Consider the following 18,966-nt stretch of genomic DNA (forward strand, 5'->3'; position numbering starts at 1 on the left):
GTGATGCAGTTGGGCTCATTTATGTGCATGTGTGCATTGTGGCTTTGCTTTGTGCCTTCCTTGCCCACTGCTCTTTTCCCAGTTCCTAACCTAACAAGAGGCTTCCCTTTAAAAGAGCCGGCTTTGTTTGAACTTGGACTGTGCTTTTCTCTCTGGCCCCAACTTTGTGTGTGGCCCAGTAGGAGGCTGTGGCAGGAGGGGCCGGAGGATCTGCATTTGCACGATGCTTTGTTCACTTTGTTCTGTGAGGTGGAGGCTTGGGCCACTGGCACAGAGGGGAGGCAGGCTTCAGAGTGGCTGCCTTCTGCTCATTCAGGGATAGCCAGGTGCATGGGGCGGGCGATGGCCTCATCAGAGTGGCCAGACGGTAAGGGCTGTGGCCAAAGCTAGCAGGGGACAGCTGTGTGCTGGGCCACTTTATCTGCACTGCCCTTGTAGCCTGCGTGCCCCAGTTACAGTGAGGGGCTGGGCCAGGAGTCTGGCACATAGTAGGCTCGTAATGGCTTTTGGCTTAGAGCTACTCTAACTCCATCTGTATAACTTGCTCTAATTTATGCCTTGATTTATTTCAGCTCTGGGATTACTCCCACCCCACCCTACTTGCCAGCTAAATGTCTCTTCATTTAAGCCCCAAGATTTGGCCCAGATGTCTTTTAAAATTGTTGCACACACAGCCAGGCACTCTGAGGAATGTCTTGGGAAGCGAGTGTGATTGGTGAAGGCCTCGGCTCTGCCTCCGCCTCCCCTTGGCCCAGCTCCCTGCAGGCTGAGAGCCGCCCTCCCCTTCCAGAGGAGCGTGCAGTGAGACAGGAACCGATGGCCTCGGGTGCTGACACCGAAGCTGTACCCGAGGCTGTCGCAAAGGATGGTCCCTGAGGATACAGGGCATCCGTCCAGGTTCTCCATTCCTCCACGCACCCTGACGTGGCGGAGGAACCAAGGGTGCTCGCTCGCAGGTGGAGAGCCATTCGTTTGAGTAGCCCACTGTGATTGTCAAGGATTACAGTGGAACACTTGTGCAGAGATGAGGGCCTTGGGCTAAAAATAGCGTGGGGTGTGGAGTGAGCCGGGCTGGCACTCAGGGCTGTGCTGGCTCACAAGCGGGTTACCTGTCCCTGGTGTGCCTGGCTGGGTGAGGGGTCCCAGGACCCTGAGAAGCCTGCCATGCAGTTACTCCCAGGTGAGCCTCAGCCTCTGTGGGATCTTAAATCCCAGTCTTACGGCCTGCCGGGGAGGGCTCCTCTCACCAGCTGGGGCTTGGAGCACCTGATCCCCAGGCACAATTAAATGGAACAGGTGAGGTCCAGCGGAGGAGGCTTGATGGGGGAGGCAGTGGGAAATGACTGGGTGCTGGGCCTGCAGTGGAGCCCGAGAGCTGGGACCGCTGGGCCTGTCCGAAAGGGTTGGATGCCCTCTGCCTTGGCCCAGATAGCATGGCCTCCATAGGGCAGCTTGGGCATGGCAGGCCACATGGCTAACGTGTGGCTTCACGTGTGTGTTCTCCCTGCATGCACGTGTGGCTCCTGACACTGCCAGCCCATGCTTACTGCCTGTCCTTTCCCACTGTTCCGTTGGTGATGCACAGGGGCTTCGTCACCAGGTCTTCAGGACCTTCCCCAGAAAGGACGAGGACCCTTCTGTGGCTCACGTGGGTCTGATGGCCCCTCTTGACTGCCCCCACAACTGGACTGATAGCCCTCACGCCATCTCTGAGTTTTCAGGACCTGGCAGGTGTATACGTGAGGGGCCTCTAGTGGTCTCTGCGGAGCCTTGGGTAATGCGCTGACTAATCCAGCAAGACAGAACGCCTGCTTGTTGTGCCTGAGGTTCCGTCTGAGACGTTGCACATGTCTTTTCTATCTTCATAGCAACCCTGTGAGGTGGCACTGTTATTCCCACTCTTGTGGATGAGGCCACACAGCTTCTTGAGACCCACAAAGCCCATGTGGGTCAAGGCCAGGTTTGGACTCAGGTACTCAGGCCACCAGCTCCCAGCTCCAGCTCCTGGCTCCCCTGCTGTCCCTTGTGTGGGTCCACCAAGAAGTGATGGCTGTTTTCCCTGAAGCCAGCTCTCCAGTGTGTGCTGCTGTGGTGGCCTGGGGTCCTCTGGAAGTGGAGGCCTGGGCTGAGGTTTGAAGCCCTAAGAGGGAAGAACACGCCTGTGCCTCCCCTCTGACGCCATGTTAATTTGGGAGGGGGTGTGTTTGGGCTGGTGCTGGGTCTCAGTGGAGGAGTGTCACTTTATTACAGTCTGTGTTGGTGTCTGGCGGGACTAGCGCTGTGAGTTCTCCCTGCTTCGCAGCACCCACTATATGTCCCTCAGTTTCAGCATGGGGGTGGCTGTGAAGGCGAAGGTGCCTCATGGTCGCACTGTGAGGAGCTGCCAGGTCTGGCGGCCCCAGGCAGTGCCGCCGAGTCTGTCACATCATCAAGCCGGGCTGCCCGCCTACACCTCTAGGGAGAGGAGGAGGTGCTGGGGTCACTGCCTTCCAGCACGAAGCTCAGTTCGGAGGGTTCTGGTTGCCCAAGGCCCGCCGGCCACTTACGTGCTCCTGCAAGGAAAGAGACACTGTGTAGAGCTGAACAACCTCACCGTGGGCTGGAGTTGCGCCCTCCAGTGTGCCTGCACGTCGATGCCTAAGCAGGGCTTGATTATCCGGGTGGTTGCTGGAGAATCCAGAGCCCCCAGTAGCAGCCTGCATGGAGACAAGACGCTCGAGCTCCAGAGCGGCTGAGAACTGATGACCTGGAGGTGGTTCCAACCCTGCAGAGAGCAGTGGGCTGTGGCCAGGCTTGGCCAGCCCAGGATGATGGCTTTCCTTGCCCCTGTTGTGTTCACAGATGTGTCTGGGAAGCTGAGGATCTGGGACACCACACAGAGGGAACACCTCTTGAAGTATGAGTACCAGCCTTTCGCTGGGAAGATCAAGGACGTTGCGTGGACGGAAGACAGTAAGAGGATTGCTGTGGTCGGCGAAGGAAGGGAGAAGTGAGTCACTCGCCTGGCCCGGCCTTGCTCCGTTCTGTGGCCTGTGCTCTGGTGTGCCCCTGGTGGGGTGGTGCACAGTGAGCTCCTTGCCAGCTTGGACTAGTACAAGCTGAAGCCCTCTACCTCCTTCACGACAGTGTGGCTCCCCAGGCTCCTGGCCCCCTCCAGGCTGACCTCACCCACACGTAAGGGAGACGGCACCTCGTCAGGCCAGGCCCCTTCTCTCCCTCCTTGGACATCCTCGGCCCTTGTGCTAGCCCTCCAGCTTGTCACATCCTCATGGCAGGCAGCAGGAGGGGGACGAGGTGGGAGGGGTGCCTCTTTTATTGGAAGTCCCCGTCAGTAGGTACCGCACAAACACAGGAAGGAGCGTGGATGCCTGTTTCTCCCGGCTAAGTACTCCCTGAGACCCTGGCCCCGAGCCGGGCGGGGATACGTGGAGATGGCATGCATCATTTGGTGGCTGCTGCCCTCTGGCTCTGGTGACCAGCAAGGGGCAGTGTCGGAACCCGGGTTCTTGTTCCCGGAGCAGTCAGGGTTCCCTCCCCAGGCCATGGCTGCCTACAGGCACTTGAGCTTGACAGCCCTTTCAGACATCTCTGTCCCTTGCTCAGTTGCCCCGTTGTTGGGCTCTGATCAGTGACTAAGACAGTGCACGAAAACACCAGCCCAGAGCAGGGCGGGAGTGGTCAGCCCACAGGCCACGGAAGGGCGGACTCCACCAAGGCAGCTAGGCGTGGGACGGGAGGCTCCGTGAGTATAGCAGGCTAACGTTTGGTTATAATTTTATGTGACCCATAGTGATGGTACATCCAAATGACTCTTGGCAGAATAGCAGTTCCCCACCTCTGCTCTAGGGGATGGTGCCTGGCCTGTTTCCTGGTCCCTCCCAGCACCAATCAATACCAGGAGAGCAAGGAGGCCACAGAGATGCTGCTCCTCCCCCCCCCCCCCAAGCAGGTGCTTTTTTTCTGTTTTTAAGATTTTATTTATTTGAAAGGCAGAGTTAGGAGAGAGAGACGAGATTTTCAATCTGTTGATACAATCCCCAGATGGCTGCAGTGGCTGGAGTTGAGCCAGGCTAAAGCCAGGAGCCTCTTCCAGGTCTCCCATGTGGGTGGCAGAGGCCCAAGGAATTGGGCCATCCTCTGCTGCTTTCCCAGTGCATTAGCAGAGAGCTGGATCAGAAGTGAAGCAGTTGGGACTTGCACTGGCACCCATATGGGATGCTGGTGCTGCAGGCTGTGGCTTAAGCTGCTACGCCACAGCGCTGGCCCAGAGCAGGTGCTTCCTGAGGCCCCACCCAGGTGGGAGGGGCTTTGCACTGGGTCCTACAGGCTTACCAGCAGCACCTGGGTTGCTCCTGCTTTGTTACTGGACCCTTGTTGATCCAGCATCATGGTACCTCCAGTGTATGCAGGTTCTGTACATGCACACTCAGGAGCTCAAGGCAGGCTGCACCAACACCCCTTCCATCCTTTTTCAGCTTGCGACTCAGCTGTCAGATTCCCCTCAGCCTTCTGGGATTGATTTTTTTTTTTTTTTTCTCTTTGATCCCTCTTGTTGGGTGAAGGTTTGGAGCTGTCTTCCTGTGGGACAGTGGCTCTTCCGTGGGTGAGATCACAGGACACAACAAAGTCATCAACAGTGTGGACATCAAACAGAGCAGGCCGTACCGGCTGGCAACAGGGAGCGACGATAACTGCGCCGCCTTCTTTGAGGGGCCACCATTCAAGTTCAAGTTTACAATTGGCGTAAGTGCACTTCCTCTTAGGGGGTTCGGGTGAGCTGTGGTCCGAGCCCGGGGCAGTTCAGGCCTGTTGTAGATGCTGATGGCGGGAGGGTCACGATGTGAGTTGTGAATGCCATGATACAGACAGGAAGTCTGTGGGAGAAATGTCATGTGTACAGGCAAGACTCCACTGTGCCCGGCCATTCTAAAGCCCAGGTCCTAGGCTGGGCACGGGTGGTTCCAGCAGGAAGACCCCACCTCGGTACCATGTACGTGTTACCTGGGGTGGGAGCAGTGTCCTGGACTGTGGTGCCTGTTAGAAGGGGCTCCAAGGGCCGAGGAAATTAGCTCCAGGACACCAGAGGAGTCTCGTGGGCCTCTCTTGCTCCCTGAGAGAGTATAAAACTCCGAGGCCCTTTGTGGATGAAGCAGCCCAATGCCTAGTGCAGTGCCACAGCTTGAGCATCAGCAGCAGGTCTCACGGTTGCTCTGCCCTTGCTCCCTGAGTTGGCCTGGTGCCCAGGCCTCTCTCAGCCTCATTTTTCCCATCTGCCAGTTGAGGTGGGTGGGGGCCTCAGCACCCCAGGAGCTTAGCTGTGGATTTGAACTGCGAGCACTGCCCCGAAGTCCAGAGTGGCCGTGATGCTCATCACCATGCCCTGGGTTGCACCCCAAAGGTTTGGCTGGAACGAGGGTGGGTGACAGAGGAAGCCTGGGCAGTTCTGCACCTGTGCTGGCGTTCCCAGTGAGGCCAGTGAACAGACAGGGAAGAGGCAGCCAGCTCTCGCACTGGTGATGAGGAGGAAAACATGGCATGGCCCTGCTCTGCAACGTGTGCATCTTTTGTGTGGGGACTGTTTGTGTCCTGTGGAGGGGTGGTTGAGTTTGGGAGTTGGGAGGTCTCAGGACGCCCCGCCCTTCAGAACACCCTGTGTCCGTGCTTCATGGACTATTATGCGAGGCGATGTCCTCAGAGCAGCTCCAGCTTGGCCTAGTGAGCACAGACAGTGGGCAGAGCATCGCCAGGAAGGGCCAGGCCAGGACGCCGCCGTGGCTGGGGTTTCCAGGAGGGTACACGGGGCTCTCTAAGATTCCCCCTTGCAGTGACCGGCCTGCGCAGGGCCCGGCTGGCCGAGTGGGAGGTGAAATGAGGTGTTCTGCAGAGCCTACAGCTCAGAGGCCTTCCGAACACTGCAGCTTCTCATCCTGCCTGCTGCCGGACTGCCTAATTGCCAGGTCGTGGTGACTCGGCTATTTTGGGAGTTTTGCTGAAAGCTGTGGTTCAGAATCAATATCCTTAAGTGGAGGTGGAGGTCCTGTGTAACATAGGATGACTAATGCTGGCTCCGCTAAACACCTGATCCGACCCGGTGAGGAAGGTTAGAGTTCCGCGGCAGTAGGGGCCGTACTTGACTGTTCCTGTGACACTCTCCCTACTCCCTACCCCCCACTCCGTTCTGTTTGGTCTCTGTGCGCCTTAATCTGGACTGTTGCATGGTGGGGGCCCCATTCTCTGCCCTGAGATGTGCTGAAGCACAGGACAGAGCTGCTGAACAGTGTGCAGGTCGAGCTAGGGTTTGAGTTCCTCTGGCTGAGTCGAGCCTGCACCCTTCACTTCCCACCCCCTGTGTATTCTCACACCTGCCTTGGCCACAGTGTCTTCTCCTTCAGTTTCCTTCCTAACCTCAGAACAGCGTCGTTACCCCATAGCCCCAGCCATGCAGTATCCGGTAGAAACATCTCCTTGGTGGCCCTGACTCCAGGGTGGGCACCACCACTTGTCCTGGAGTCCTCCTGGAACCCACCCTCACAGGTCCTACCTGGGTGGCAGCTGGCACCCAGCTGGCTGGTTCTGGGACCTTCATGCTAGTTACGCCTTGTCCAGGAAAGACGACGATGATCCCCTGGCTTTGGGGAGGACTCGAGAGACACTGGTGACCATTAGAGGTGGCTGGGGCTTCTCTGAAAGAAATCTTCCCGGCTCGTCTGGCATAGCATAGTGAGGACAGGGACGACACCCAGGGACCCCACACCTGCCCAGAATGCCTTGTAAGGTGTTGACTTGGTAATCGGGTGTAACTGGATAAAGCTGCAGTAGGGGAGGCCTGGCTGTGGGCCGCCTGTCCACCTGTAATCTAGCCTGGCCACAGTCAAGACCATGGAGTGAGGGCGGGATGGGAAAGTGAGCAGCAGGTGGGAAATATGCAGAGGGCGTGAGTCTGAACGTAGGCCGGGGTCCATACCCCAGTTGGGCTCCCCATGTGAGAAGACACTTGGGATATGGATGTTCTGAGAAATCAATTGAGCTTTGCTATGGTAAAAGATCTTACAAATTAAAATGTATGCGTTTTGTTTTAAAATTTTTTCTTACTGTGAAGCCCAAGAAGTGCCAGTTGTTTCTTCCCAGATCTTTCAATCCCACCCCGAGACTCCTGTGGTCAGGGCTGCCTTGATCTCCCAGCTGTGCAGGGCGTGGTGGCTGTGCCAGGAGGGGCAGCTCCATCCTGACACTGTGCATCCCTGTGCACCCACGCTACCCCTCCTTCCACTGCCTGCCTTGACCAGAAAGGCCCCAGAAGCTGCCATGTGAGTATGAGGCAGTGCCCAGCGAGGGGCTGTGGAGCACAGCATCCACGCTGCTGCCTGGAGTCGGTTGTGTTTGGAGTCTCAGTCCTGCCAAAACACAGCACCGATGACCACGCCCTCAAGTGGCTCTGAAAGCAGCACTTCAGAGAAAGCAAGAGGGACCTGGCTCGCACAGTCAGACACCGCTGGGCCTCCAGGCCTGCGGAAACCTGGTCCCGGATCTCTGGGTGCCCGTGACAGTTAGTGGGTGTGTGCAGTGTGCGATGGTCACTTCAGGCTGGTAGCTGCTCTCCTCCAGTGTGCCATACAACTAGAGCTCTGAATGTGCCGGTTTTCTTTTTCTTGTTGCTTGCTCATGACAGGGCAGAAGGCACACATTTCTGTTCTTCAGTTGGTGCTCTCAGCCCATAGCCTGGGCCAGGCACCCAGAAACGCCTCCTTTCATCCTCCGCTGTTTGCCACCCCCCTCAGGGTCACCTTGTCTTGCTGTCACAGGCTGTCCTGTGTGACCACCAGTGGCCATGCTGGGAGACCAGGAGGCCTCTGCTTAGCAGACCCAGAGGACCTGGGGTGGTGGCAGGAAGAGCGCCTGGCCCAGGAGGGGCCCACAGAGGCGTAGAGCGGTTCTGTTGGCCATCGGTCTGGTTCTGGTTTTCCAGGGGGTAGTGGCCGTGGAGCTGGGGTGATGAGAGAGGCTTAGCGTAGGAGCCGGGAGCTCCTCTGTGCTTCCTGGCGAAGAAGAGGCAGAGGATACCGTGCAGTCTCTGGTGCCTGATGGGAAGCGCTGGGCCGGAGGCCGAGGAAACGGAACCACTCCTGCAGACCCGCGTCTGGAACGTACCCAGCTCCCTCCAGGAGCTTGCAGATGGTGCTTCTCCCATGTGCAGGGCCAGCCGGGGCTGTGGGAACGGGAGGGGACGCCTGAGCTGACCCGCTAGCTGCCGTGTACACGTTGGAGCCAGCTCCCTGAACCCACTGGTGGTGTGGACCTGGGTGTCAGCTATGACCTGATTGCTTCAGGCCTTGTTTCCTCAGTGGTGGAAAGAAGATAATGGTAGGGGTGGGGAGATCAACAGGGCACACTCCAGAGTTCCATGGAAACTGGCTGTAGGGGCCTGGGGGCGGGACCCAGGGGGCAGGCGTGGGCCAGGCACAGGGACCTTGGATGTCTGCCCCAGAAGATGGCCTGAGGCTGGACCTGTAAGGTGGTTCTCTGACGCCACTGGATAGATAGGGAGGGGCAGGAGCCCAGCATAGGAGAGAGCAGGGTGGGCAGCCTCAGCCGTGGGGCCCTCTGATGTTTCCCCCGTGTACCTGTCTGAACACTGGCCTGTGAGGCTATTTTTAGCCCTCACTTCTTTGGTTCAAGAAATGTTGGTGCTATTTCAGGCACAGACATCAGTCCTTCCTGCCCACTTGGACTCCTGGGGCTTGGCTCAACATGCAGGAAATGGTGACAGGGCTAGGCTCTGAAGCCAGGGGCTCTGAGTTCACACAGTGCCAGCACTGGAGGAGCATCTCCTTTGTGGGACCTGCAGCATGGCCCACGGCCTACGGATGGGGCACAGGGCACTGCCCCTGCCAGCCCTGCAGGAGCAGCCAGCAAAGGTGGATTCTTGGGTGACGTCCCCATCCCCAGCCTCTGCTCTGTTAGGCAGAGTGCTTGTAGTGTTCCAGGTCTCAGAATGCCCTGCCTTCCCGGTCCAGCCAGGGACCCAGTGGAACACTAATGTCAGCCCATCTCTTGGGCACGTCAGCATCGAGGAAATAGCGGGGTTGGGACAAGCCAGTACATGGTCTGAGGTGAGAATTGAGCCTGTGCTTGCCAAGCAAAGGGAGCTGGGTGATGCGCGGAGGAGACTTGGCCTAGCCTCTTATATCCTCTAAGGGCTGGGGGTGTGGCCATGGGTTGTCTGGAAGGCTCTATCCAAGGCCCTCCTGTCACTGACCTTGCAGGCCCTGGGTGAACCCTCAGTGAAGGGTGGAGCGTGTGGCAGTCAACCTGAGTTAAGGATCTGATCTCTGGGGTAGCTCCCAGGCAGGGCCTGCTCAGCACCTGCCCGAGCCCGAGCGCCAGTTCAGTTGAGATGGGAGCTGGGGCTTGGAACTGAGCGGCTCACATTTCCCTGCCTCTCCAGGCCTGGCTGCCAGCAGCTCTCAGGGTGAAGTGAGGGGTCTTTGGGGACAGCCATGAAGACAGAAGCATTTGGGGGAGACTGAGAGACTAATGTGGAAAGTCAGTTTTGCCTTTTGTGCAGTTTGGAGGGATGTGCCCGCTTTTCATCAGCTCCATGCATCTAAGAATTCTAGCAAACAAATGAAAGCACAGAAGGTAGGCCGTGGAATGGAGGGGATGAATGTGCTCACGGATCTGAAGAGCAAGGGGCGTGGCTGAGCTAAACACTGACGCAAGGGAGGTTGCTGTCCAGTTCTAGAACCAGGCTCTGCTCACTGTCACCACCTCGGACCTTGCTACACCACCCAGTGGACCCAGGGTAGGAGGAACACCCGTAGTACACCTTGCTAGAGGGATCCGCCCTTCCAAGGATGCCAGACTGCCCGTGTTCAAGCTGTCACCACCCCGTGCTTTGTCTCTGACTGTCCTGGGCAGTGTCTGTCAGAGCACGAGCTTTCCCGAGTTAGCCCTCTGCAGTGAGCGGCAAGGACTGTCTCCCTGCCCACTGCTGGATCTGCGACTTTGCTGGCCCTCAGGGACTCTAAAGTAGCCAACTGCAGGCCTCCCCATTGTGAGGACATCAGAGTTGTCCAGTGTCCATCACCCTAAAACACAGGTAGGTGGACTGACCCCACCCAGCTGCCTTTGGGGTTATGGGTCCAGGAGTGGATTAATTGTTGATGAAAGGTGACTTTAAACTGGGATTCTCGGGCTGTGAGGGGGACTCTGGCATTGGGCCCCAGTGACTACCCTGACTCCAACACTTGGGGTGCCTGGTTTGGGAGCCTGACCAGCAGAAATGCGTTCCCACAGTCTGGAAGGCAGATGCCCGTGGTGGAGCTGTCAGCAGGGCACGAGCCTTCAAGTCCTGCTCAGTCGCCTCCAGTCTGGCAGCCAAGACATTTCTGGACTTTGTCACATTCATGTCCACGTTTCCCTCTTACAGGGCACTAGCCCTGTTAATTGCAGACCCACCCTAATAACTCCATCCTGACCACATCTGCAAAGACGATTTCCAAACAAGACCACATCCGGGGTGCCTGGGCCTCCAGCCTTGTCTTTGTGGGACACAGGATACTGCAAACCGTCACACAACAAACAGCTCCTCCTATACATAGTCGTGGGCGTGGGCAGTGGCAAGGGATGGCGCTGGGTTGAGTTACTTCTGCAGGTGAGGGTCTGAACCCACTGAGGCCATTCACCTGCCTTCCCCAGAGGAGGCCACTCTGGGCACTTGCTGGCCGAAGCTAGGTGAAGGGTCACGTCGGGGGTGGGACGTGGGTGTTGGCGGCGGGAGGGGGGGGGTTAGAGGATCATTCTGCAGTCCTGACTCTTGACTGGGGAAGGAATGGATTCATTGACTTACTCTGGTGGGGGACTCCCATGAGCATTTCCCAGCTACTCAGAATCTTATTCCTAATGAAGGTCACGGTCTCTGTTTCATTTCTTTTCAAAGTCAGTTATCTAGTCAGCACATGTGCCTGAGCACCTCTTCTGGGCTCGGCCTGTGGGTCTTGGGGAAGAGGCCTCGTGGTGCTGACCGTCTTGGGATTGCTCCAGGTCCCAGAGGGAACAGGGCAGATTGGGGGCTGAAGGTTTGGGTGGGTTCAGCCTCCAGGTAGAGTGGTCAGTCAGAGCCCAAGCAGGCCAGAACAGACCTCCTGCGAGGGGCCCGCCTGGGAGTGTGTTTAAAATCTGAGGTCATCCTGTGGACTGACAGCTCCCATTGTTGCCGTCACTGGTGTTGGATACAGGCTGCGCTCCCCTGATCTTCATCTGCTCTCCCGCAGGACCACAGCCGCTTTGTCAACTGTGTGCGCTTCTCTCCCGACGGCAACAGATTTGCCACGGCCAGCGCTGATGGCCAGGTAAGAGCCAGCAATAGACGTGGTGGTGATGGGCAGACAGGCAGGCTTGGGAGCATCCCCCCCTCCCCTACCTCCTGAGTAGCACTGGAAGCCAATGTGTAAGAGCCACAGTCGATCGACAAGTGTGCCAGCTCCTAGGGGCATTCATGGATGTGAGCACATGACCCACTTTTGTTTATTTCTTGGAAGATCTACATCTATGACGGGAAGACGGGAGAAAAAGTGTGTGCTCTAGGAGAAGGCAAGGCCCACGATGGAGGAATTTACGCCGTGAGTACGAGTCCATTTCCTGAGGAGGGTGGAGCTGGGGTGAGGCTGTGTCTGTCTCCAACGGTCCCCCTTTTGAAAGGAGGGACGGAAGTCGGACAGTGGCCTAGGTCACTTTGAGATGACGTGGCACGGGAGGGGCGGAGCACAAACCTGGAGGCTGGTCCTGTCCGTGCCTGACTGGTCCCTGCACTTCCCAGGCTGTGCTTGTCCCTGCCTGGGAAAGGGGGCTGTGGGGACAAGCCGCTGTCTGGAATTCTCTTAACGTGTGACACACTGTTTGTGTAGATCAGTTGGAGTCCTGATAGCACCCACTTGCTTTCTGCTTCCGGAGACAAAACTTCCAAAATTTGGGATGTCAACGTGAATTCTGTGGTCAGCACGTTTCCCATGGGCTCCAATGTTCTGGACCAGCAGCTGGGCTGCCTTTGGCAGAAGGACCACCTCCTCAGCGTCTCCCTCTCTGGCTACATCAACTACCTGGATAAGAACAACCCTAGCAAGCCCCTGCGGGTCATCAAGGTGAGGGCGGCTCTGCCCTGGGCTGGGCGTGACGAGATGGGTGGCCAGCGGTAGAGAGGAGATGGAGGGGGGTCTGAGCCAGACTCCCTGGGCCTCCCTCGGGGGCTGTGAGCACTGTCCCCTGCCGTACCAGGCCTGAAGCCCATGGACTGTGCCTCCTGTGGCTCTGCACCCTGTTTTCTCACTGCTCACAAGGAAAGGCCCTGTGCCCCTTGTATGAAATCTGTGCTCTGCACTCAGCCAGTGGGGCACGGCTGAGAGCCAGGAACAGAAACTCTGGGCTCCTGCTTTGCTCCATGAAGTTCTCTGAGCACCAGGAATGAGGAGCCGCTTTCTGCGAGACTCCCAGCCAGGGTCATGAGTGTGCAGGGGAGGCTGGCCCCTGGGGGAGCTTCCTGAGACCATGCTGCACAGCTGGGCTGCGAGACACGTGCCGTGCTGTGCAGCCTTGCTGTCAGGCCTACTGCCCAGGAGAGCAGTCTGCCGTGGTTACTGCCCCCGACGCTGGGCACCAGGTGTGTCTGCTGGCCCAGCTACCCTCAGCATAGGAAGCGTGTGCGTGTCTGCTCCTGCTGCCATTACTGCAACACTGTTGGTCACCATATTGGACCTGCCACCCTGGCTTCAAGCTGCCGTTGTTTGGCCAGGTCAGCTCAAGGAATCTTGTGGGCTTTGACAGTTGTCCAAAATGAAGCTCATGTCCCAGTTCTCAGGCCATATGCAAATCACTGGAGATACTTGATGTTGCTCACAGGCTATGAGAGTTTCTAAGTGACGTGCAGGAGCTGGGAGAAGCCTAGAGCTATGATAGCGGTTCTCATCCCATCCGCAGATCACCTGGGAGCTGTATACAGGATTTGTGGCCTGGCTGGCCTCGGGTTCAGGAGGGTCTCCAGGGGAAACTTCACAGGGGGGCACCTGTGACACCTGAGGGTGAAGGCTGAACGATGGCATTGCAGGAGTTCTGGGAGAGGCTGTGCTCCAGGTAGTGACTGTGCACATAGGTCCCAGCAGGCCAGGCAGGCCTGAGACTCCCAGTGGTGCTGCCCTTCTGAAGGTCTGAGGTGCCACACGTCAAGTAGCTGGACTGGCGGTGATGGGAAAGGCAGTCCCTTTCTGGGGTGTGGAATGGAATGACTCACTGGCTCCTCACTGGCTCCCCAGCCCTGCAGAGAACCGCGTGTACCTCCTCCCAAGATAAATGCCGTGTTGTGGCAACAAGTGGGACACCCACATGCTTGGGAAGTTCCTGAAGAAAGCTCTGCACAGGAGTGCCAGCTGGTAGTCAGACGTTGCTGATAGAGAGCAGGGCCTGGCTGCCGGAGCCACCTCCCTCCAGCTAGGGAGAGGGCTGTGATCAGACTACAGCCAGACTACGGGAGCAGTGTTAAAGAGGCGAAGTGTCCTCTCTGGAAACAGCTCTCAGGTTGTGGGTGCATCATCGGTGTGCCACCATGGCAGCAGTCGGGGAGGTGGGCTGAGAAAGGGGGTGATTGGAAGAGAAGAGCCTGAAGCTGGAAGTCCCCAAGCACCTTTTGCGAGCTCCTGAGGCTGACAGGCTCTGCACAAAGCAGAACCCCCAGCACGTCCTCATTTGTGATGGACAAGAGCCGCGTTTCCTCCTACAGTGGCTGAAGGGTGTCTTGGGAGCAGGCCGTGCCTCTGCGTGAATGAGGTGCCCATGTGCTGGGCTTTGTTTCAGATCCCAATCCCGGTGGGGTTGGGCACCTCAGGGGAAGGGCACACATGGTGAGGACTTGTCAGATGATTGGCCAGCCGGAGAAGGGCTGCTCACTGTCTGTGGAGTGTGCCTTTGGGCACTGGGACCGCCAGGGTCATAGCTGCTGTGTGCTGAGGGGCTAAGGGTAGGCCTGCTTGTCCTTAGCTCACCCTGCCCCTCTGTCTCCTCCACAGGGTCACAGTAAATCAATCCAGTGTCTGACGGTGCATAAAAACGGCGGCAAGTCCTACATCTACTCTGGGAGCCACGACGGGCACATTAATATCCTTTGACTCACAGAGCTGGCTCCCATCGCTGGCAGGAGAAGGGAATTTCCTGTTCCCACGGTGCCAGGGGCCAGGCCAGCCAGGTGGCACCCGCCCCAGCTATGCACTTTCTGGGCAGCACTTGTCTAGGATGGGCCTCACAGCTGCAGGCCTCCAGCTCCCGGGGGCTGCAGCCTTGACCCAGTCAGTCGCTGCTGTACCACTTAGAGCGTGACTCAACCTCTGAACTTGAGCTGCTGCTTCTCTTGCTTTTTGTTTTGTTTTTTTAGGTTTGTTTATTTTATTTGAAAGTTACAGAGAGGGAGAGACAAGGAGAGAGAAAGGTCTTCCATCTTCTGGTTCATTCCCCACATGGCCTTAACAGCCAGGGCTAGGCCAAGCTAAAACCAGGAGCTTCTTCCAGGTCTCCCACGTGGGCCCAGAAACAGAGCCATCTTTCGCTGCTTTCCCAGGCCATTAGCAGGGAGCTGGATCAGAAGTGAAGCAACAGGAACTCAGTCCAGCGCCCATATGGGATGCTGGCATCACAGGTGGCGACTTAACCCACTGTGCAAGAATGTCGGCCCCAAGCAAATGACAGCTGCAGCCAGTCTGGGCCACATCACAAGTGGCAGAATTCAGAAGACCTTAGAGACCCCCTAGTATAGAGACCTCTTGGTTTAAAAATGGAGAGACTGCAGCTGAGAGGGGCCTTCCCCAAAGTGACAGAGCCCATCGGCAGCAGAGCTGGGACCAAACTCCTGATGGGGTTCTTTGTACTTCAGCGATGATGTCCCCCGGAGGTGTGTGTGACCGCTTTCCAACGCCCCTCCCACCCCCCAGAGAGTGGGGGTTACTGTTGTGCTTTCTCTGTGTGGCTTGGAGCTCCTGACAGCCCCTCACAGGATGGTCTTGAACCTCAGTGCGCAGGTACTTGACCACACCACAGAGCCAGCAGGTACATACGTGGGCTGGGCCACCTGCTGCATCTGTGTAGACAGTCCTCTGATCCACAGGCTACTGCATCTCCTGAGGGCTGCCCAGGGGCTCATACCACATGCCTGTTGGCAGGAATTCAGTTTTTACAGGATCTGGGGCAGACTCCCCTGTCCCAAGAGGAAGGCAGATAAGTTGCTTTCTGCCTTGCTGAATGTAGGGAGGTAAATGTGGGGGAGAGCGGAGTGGGGCCTGCCCAAGGCTGCGTCCCAGCTGGTGGCAGAGAAGGCCCTAGAATCGGTTTTTGCTCTGGTGGTAACCTGCAAGTTGGCCCTTAGTGTCCTGGCTGGGCTTTCCGTCCAGGACTGTGTCAGCCTTGGGCATCTCCAGGAGACAGTAACTTTTCTTTGGAATAAGATTTTCATTTTGTGCTAAAGCCATGACTTACACTTAAGAGCCTGGGCCCTGTGTCCACAGCCCCAGGGCCGATACTCAGGAGCTCCTGGGCAGCCATTGGCTGAGCAGAGGGTACAGCCAGCCTCCTGTGCTTGGGCACGGACTTGCCAGAGTTCACGGAAAGCAGAGAGCGGCGTGAGCTCAGTTAGGAGTCTCAGTGCAGTGACTGCATGGGGCTGCGTGGGGCTGGCCTGTTCCTGAGGAGCACACGGAGAGGCTGTTCTAGAAGTACCTGCGGATTCAGGGCCCCGCTTCTGAAATGCTTACCAGAAGTGTCTTGGATTTGGGGATATTTGCAGTATATATATTGAGATACCTGCAGGCACCTACCCATGACGTTCACTGGTGTTTCATATACACAACAAACACTTAGCGCCTGAGTTCTGATTGCAGCCTGTGGCGGAGAGCAGTTGTGGGGGTTTCCGACTGGGAGCAGTGAAGACGCCCATGTCCCACCCAGAGGGCCTGGGCTCAGTTCCTGACCTGGGCCTCCTGCTGATGCAGACCCTGGAAACACAGTAATGAGAACTCAGGAAACTGGTTCCTACCACGCTCCTGGCAGACGTGGATTCTATTCCCATCTCCGGGTCCCAGCCCGGATGTTGCAAGCATTTAGGTAGTGAACCAGTGAGTGGGAACTTCCCACCTCTGCGCCTCTACCTCTCAAGTTAAAAATCAGCTTAGATTTGGAGCGTTTCTGATTTTTGAATTAGGAATTCTGTCTTAGCCGTTGCAGGACAGGGGGATTCTGTGACCTGAGTGGGCCAGTGTGGCATTGTAAGGAGCTTACTTGGACCATTCAAAACTTGGCCGAGGAGTTAGAGTTGCCAGCGAGCTTGTGTGGCTGGCTCACTGGCTTCCCACGTCTGCCTCTGGCCTTGTAGATTTGACTTCTGTAGGAGCTCTCAGGCCAGCTCCTGCTGGCTTCTGTCGCTCCTGTGCTGGTCCTCTGAGCTGTCTGGAATGAGGAGCTGGCCCCAGTCCTGGAACCCAGGTGTTTCCTTAACCCTGCCCCACATTACTGGGATTCAGAGACTGGGGAGAACGACTCCTTCGCTGGGAAGGGCCACACAAATCAGGTGTCCAGGATGACCGTGGATGAGTCTGGGCAGCTGGTCAGCTGCGGCATGGACGATACCGTGCGGTACACCAACCTCATGCTGCGGGACTACAGGTGAGAGCCCCCGGGGAGCTTGGGATGGGGGCTGTCAGGTCGTGGGGGGTCCAGAATGTGCCCTGTACCAGTGGCAGTTGCTGTTCTAGGAAACGCTGTGTCTTCTCTTTTCCTTTGTGTCACTCACTGCAGCAGGTGTGGGGCTCTGGCCCATGTAGAGGATGACCAGGGCCAACTCAGCCCAGCAATAGGTGGAACAGATCACGGCCTCATTCTTTAGCAACCTCTTTGTTTCCTTATCAGAAAAGGCGAGTAACACAGAGCCTGCCTCAGGCCCTTGTGGAAAGTCCAGGGAAACCCTAAGAGGCCCTGGCACAGGGCAGGTGCTTGGTACAGGGAATATCTTCCTGCCCAGGGCTGAGACAGGCGTGCGGGTGCTCGGATTAAAAAACAGTGCCTGTTTGTTTTTGCTCTGTGCCTGGTTGACAGCAGGGAGCTGGGAGAGTGCTGTAACAATGAATCCAGAGCTTAAGTACTAGCAGAGGGGGAGCACCTGCAGCTTCGTCATACTTGGGACCCACCTGCCTCCCACTGTAGGTTCCTGGTGGACTCCTTGGTGAGCCTCTCACAGGGCGCACTTCCCAGGGCAGGAGCAGCCTTGGGACCCAGGCGTCCTCACTGTTGTCCCATGGCAACCCTGTCTCAGCACATGCTTAGTGAAGGTCTTCCCTCTAGTAGTCTGCAGTGGCCTGGCTATGGCATGGTGGCCTTTTTGCGGGCCCGCCCAGGAGCCTCTGGGACTCCACACTTGGCCCAGTTACATGGAGGTTTCCTCTGTGCACAGTTTTTAAGTGTGTGTATCTGGTAGCACATGCTTTTCACCAGCTAGGATCTACAAAGTCAGCCTTGTAAGGAGAATGGCTGTGACTTGGCAGGAGGGTGCCAGCCTTTGGCCGGCACACATGGGGAAGAAGCCGCAACTGGGCGGGGTAACGGTGGCTGCTCTCTACACTTCCTCTAGGCTGCCATCATGCTCTAATCTCAGCCCGGCGTAATGAGTCACTCTGACCGCCCTCCCATGTTTCAGTAAATTGCTCCTTGAGTATAGAGTGCAGCAGTTTCCTCCTCCTACGTAGACGAGTTTGGCTTTGCAGTGAGTGCACGTCAGATACCTGCACAGAGGCACTAATCCTAAAGTCAGGTTTTTCTCTCTCTCACAGTGGCCAAGGAGTTGTGAAACTGGATGTCCAACCGAAGTGCGTAGCTGTTGGCCCTGGGGGGTATGCTGTGGTCGTGTGCATTGGGCAGGTATGGAACCAGCTGAATTTGGGGCTAGAAGAAACTGGTGTAGGGGATCGGAGCCTACAGCTGTGTCTGTGGGGTCCAGATTGTACTTGGCTTCCTGCTGTCACTGGTGATTTGGGTTTGGTTTGAAGATTGATTTATTTTACTTGAAGGCAGTTAGATCCTGCATCTGCTGGTTCATCCCCAGAATGGCTTCAACAGCTAGAACTGGGCCAGACAAACTAAGAGCCTAGAAATCCATCTGGGCCTCCTGGTGGGTGCTGGGGCCTAAGTACTTGGGCCATTCTCCACTGATACATCAGCAAGAAACTGGATCAGAAGTAGAACAGGGGCTGGCACTGTGGCATAGTGAGCCAAGCGTCTGCCTGTAGTACCAGCATCTCATATGGGTACTGGTTTGTGTCCCAGCTGCTCCTCTTCCAATCCAGGTCTCTGCTATGGCTGGGAAAGCAGTAGAAGATGGCCCAAGTCCTTGGGCCCCTGTACCTGCATGGGACACTCAGAAGAAGCTCCTGGCTTTAAATTGGCCCAGTTCTGGCCATTGCTGCCATTTGGAGAGTGAACCAGAGATGGAAGACCTTTCTCTCTGTCTCTCCTCTGTGTCTGTAACTGCCTCTCAAATAAATAAATAAGTAACTCTAAAAAAAAAAGAAGAAGAAGAAGAAAAAGGAGTGGAGCAGCCGGGACTTGAACCGGCACCCATGTGGGATGCCAGCGTCACAGGTAGCTGCCCAGCCACTGTGCTACAGCACCGGCCCTTGGCCAGTGTTTTTGTTGGGCACTTGTATGCGCTGTAATGTGTCCCACCTGAGTCCTGCGAGGTGGGCAGAGAAGAGTCGGCCTGAGCTCTGGCTGATGGGAGGCAGAGCTGGGCTCTTTCCCTGTGCACCTGACCACATGTGTGTGCCCTTCACCCTGTGAGGCCTTAGAGAACGCAGCTCCCCGTGTTCAGATCCCAGCCCTGCCACACTGGAGCCACGTGACCTCAGGTGCTGACCTCACCCTCTAAGCTCCAGCTTTCTCAGCCCT

At 56.9% G+C, this 18,966-nt stretch overlaps 1 protein-coding gene across 1 annotated transcript in view; it reads left to right on the plus strand.

Annotated features, from left to right (window-relative positions):
* The window catches only part of WDR1 (WD repeat domain 1), a 37,824-nt gene that overhangs the window by 10,964 nt on the left and 7,894 nt on the right, over positions 1-18,966 (plus strand). Inside the window, exons 4-11 of the mRNA XM_062213637.1 lie at positions 2,842-2,989; positions 4,563-4,743; positions 11,274-11,351; positions 11,541-11,621; positions 11,907-12,140; positions 14,055-14,142; positions 16,536-16,692; positions 17,853-17,940. Of these exons, the coding sequence (XP_062069621.1) occupies positions 2,842-2,989; positions 4,563-4,743; positions 11,274-11,351; positions 11,541-11,621; positions 11,907-12,140; positions 14,055-14,142; positions 16,536-16,692; positions 17,853-17,940 (1,055 nt within the window). The remainder of the gene's footprint in view (positions 1-2,841; positions 2,990-4,562; positions 4,744-11,273; positions 11,352-11,540; positions 11,622-11,906; positions 12,141-14,054; positions 14,143-16,535; positions 16,693-17,852; positions 17,941-18,966) is intronic.

Source organism: Lepus europaeus, chromosome 16 (assembly GCF_033115175.1).
Source record: "Lepus europaeus isolate LE1 chromosome 16, mLepTim1.pri, whole genome shotgun sequence".
Classification (NCBI taxonomy): Eukaryota; Metazoa; Chordata; class Mammalia; order Lagomorpha; family Leporidae; genus Lepus; species Lepus europaeus.